Source organism: Elephantulus edwardii, unplaced genomic scaffold (assembly GCF_000299155.1).
Source record: "Elephantulus edwardii isolate Elephantulus edwardi_28Jun2011 unplaced genomic scaffold, EleEdw1.0 scaffold00030, whole genome shotgun sequence".
NCBI classification, from domain to species: Eukaryota; Metazoa; Chordata; class Mammalia; order Macroscelidea; family Macroscelididae; genus Elephantulus; species Elephantulus edwardii.
The window spans coordinates 22,176,332-22,178,453 of NW_006399780.1; the positions used below are offsets into that span (position 1 = coordinate 22,176,332).

The window sequence follows — 2,122 nt, forward strand, 5'->3', positions numbered from 1 at the left end:
TACATATATATATATGAAATACAGACATACATATATGTGTTGTGTGTGTGTATGTATATATATATATATCTCCTGTGTAATGGTCTCTGAACACCTGCTGGAGGGTCAGCTATGGGTTTATTCCAACTCTATGACACACACATATTTATGTGTTGTATGTATATAAAATACACACAAAAAAAGCACTTTCATGTAATTGATAGAAACATACAACTGAGAATTTAAAAAAATGTACTATTTATGTTTGTCTTCAGACTGATTCATTGCTTTCTTTCTTGATTTTTACCAGGAAGGACTGTAAAAAAAAATATCATCAAAAATGAAAAATAGAACAGCAGTGACAGATTTCATCCTCATGGGTTTGACAGATAATCCAAAACTACAGATTGTTATTTTTTTCTTTTTATTCCTCACATATATTCTGAGTGTTACAGGAAACCTAATTATCATCATTCTTACTCTACTGGATTCGCACCTAAAGACTCCCATGTATTTCTTCCTCAGAAATTTCTCATTTTTAGAAATTTCATTTACTTCTGTCTGCAATCCTAGATTTATGGTCAGTATCATTACTGGGAACAAATCTATTTCCTATAATGCTTGTGCAGTTCAGCTATTTTTTTTTATCCTCCTTGGTTCAACTGAATTTTTCCTTTTAGCTTCTATGTCTTGTGATCGGTATGTGGCTATCTGTAAACCTCTACACTATACAACCATCATGAGTAGCAAGATCTGCTATCAACTTGTAATTAGCTCTTGGGTGGCTGGTTTTTTGATTATTTTTCCACCATTGATAATGGGCCTAGGGCTGGATTTCTGTGACTCCAATGTCATTGATCACTTCACCTGTGACTCAGCTCCTTTACTGAAAATCTCTTGTACAGACACAAGTACTCTAGAACTCATGAGCTTTATTTTAGCTGTATTTACTCTCTTGTCAACCTTGACATTAGTAATTATTTCCTATACTTACATCCTTAGAACAATTCTGAGAATCCCCTCAGCTCAACAGAGAAAAAAGGCTTTCTCAACCTGCTCCTCCCATATGATTGTGGTGTCCATCTCTTATGGCAGTTGCATTTTCATGTATGTAAAAACATCAGCAAAGGAAGGTGTTGCTTTGACAAAAGTGGTTGCTATGCTCAATACTTCTGTAGCTCCTATGCTGAACCCCTTTATTTACACTCTAAGAAATCAGCAGGTGAAACAAGCATTAAAAGATATTATAAAAAGGACACTTTCAGCAAAAACATTAATCTGAATGCAGTTTAAAAGTGAGTTAAGCACACAGTTATTTTGACCAATAAATCAATAAATACTTTACTCTCTTCCTTTATGCCTTCTTATTTTTTATCCTTTTAAAATAGAGTTGTTTCCAAGTCTTTCATATATGAATTTAAGCACAAATTCAGTACTAAATGAACTGATGTATTTTCTCACAGCACAAATTATGGATATAATTAAAGTCCCCTCCTGTGTTAATGTATATGGTTTAAGTAATATGCACTGTAATGATATTAATTGTAACCCAATTGTTTGAAGTTGTTGTTCTTGTGTATCATAGAGTGGGAACTTACCTATAGGTGATCCTCCATGGGTTTTCAGAGGCATTTATTCACAAGGGAGGAGATTGACCATCCCTCTAGCAAGGAGCAGCTGGTGAATTCAAATCACATGCCTTCAGGATTACAACACAGCATCTTGCCACTAGGCCACAGGAGCTCCCTAATTATTTGAATATCATCAAATACAAAACTTACAAGAAAAACCAAGCAAGTAAAAAGAACTTAACTTCTGAGTTAGTTACAACTCATATTTACCCTATTGGGAAGGGCTGGCGTGCTCGGGCTCATGCTTGCCTGTGTGTGTGTGTGAGAGAGAAATCATCAAATCATCGGCATTACACCATCACATCATTCTTTAGGGTGTGAGTTTTTCTGACAATTTGCTTTTGTAGTTTCACCTTTAATAATATTTTTATAGTTGTATATAAACTTTCAGGAGCTGAGGTTTTTGGGTTTTCTCTGGCAGTTAGTGGGAGACATGAGGAGAAGTGACTTTTACTTCATTTTATGCAAGATAAAGTATAATACTGACAAATTGAATATTAAATCTACCTTGC

At 34.6% G+C, this 2,122-nt stretch overlaps 1 protein-coding gene across 1 annotated transcript; it reads left to right on the forward strand.

The window, feature by feature from the left end:
• Positions 1 to 319: 319 nt before the first annotated feature.
• Positions 320 to 1,261, forward strand: LOC102853545 (olfactory receptor 6C76-like). The gene has a single exon (XM_006883946.1). The coding sequence runs from the start codon at positions 320 to 322 to the stop codon at positions 1,259 to 1,261; it is 942 nt and encodes a 313-aa protein (XP_006884008.1).
• The last annotated feature ends 861 nt before the right edge of the window (positions 1,262 to 2,122 follow it).

Coding starts and splice junctions, on each gene's coding strand:
- LOC102853545 (XM_006883946.1), top strand. CDS start 320: ATGAAAAATAGAACAGCAGTGACAGATTTCATCCTCATGGGTTTGACA.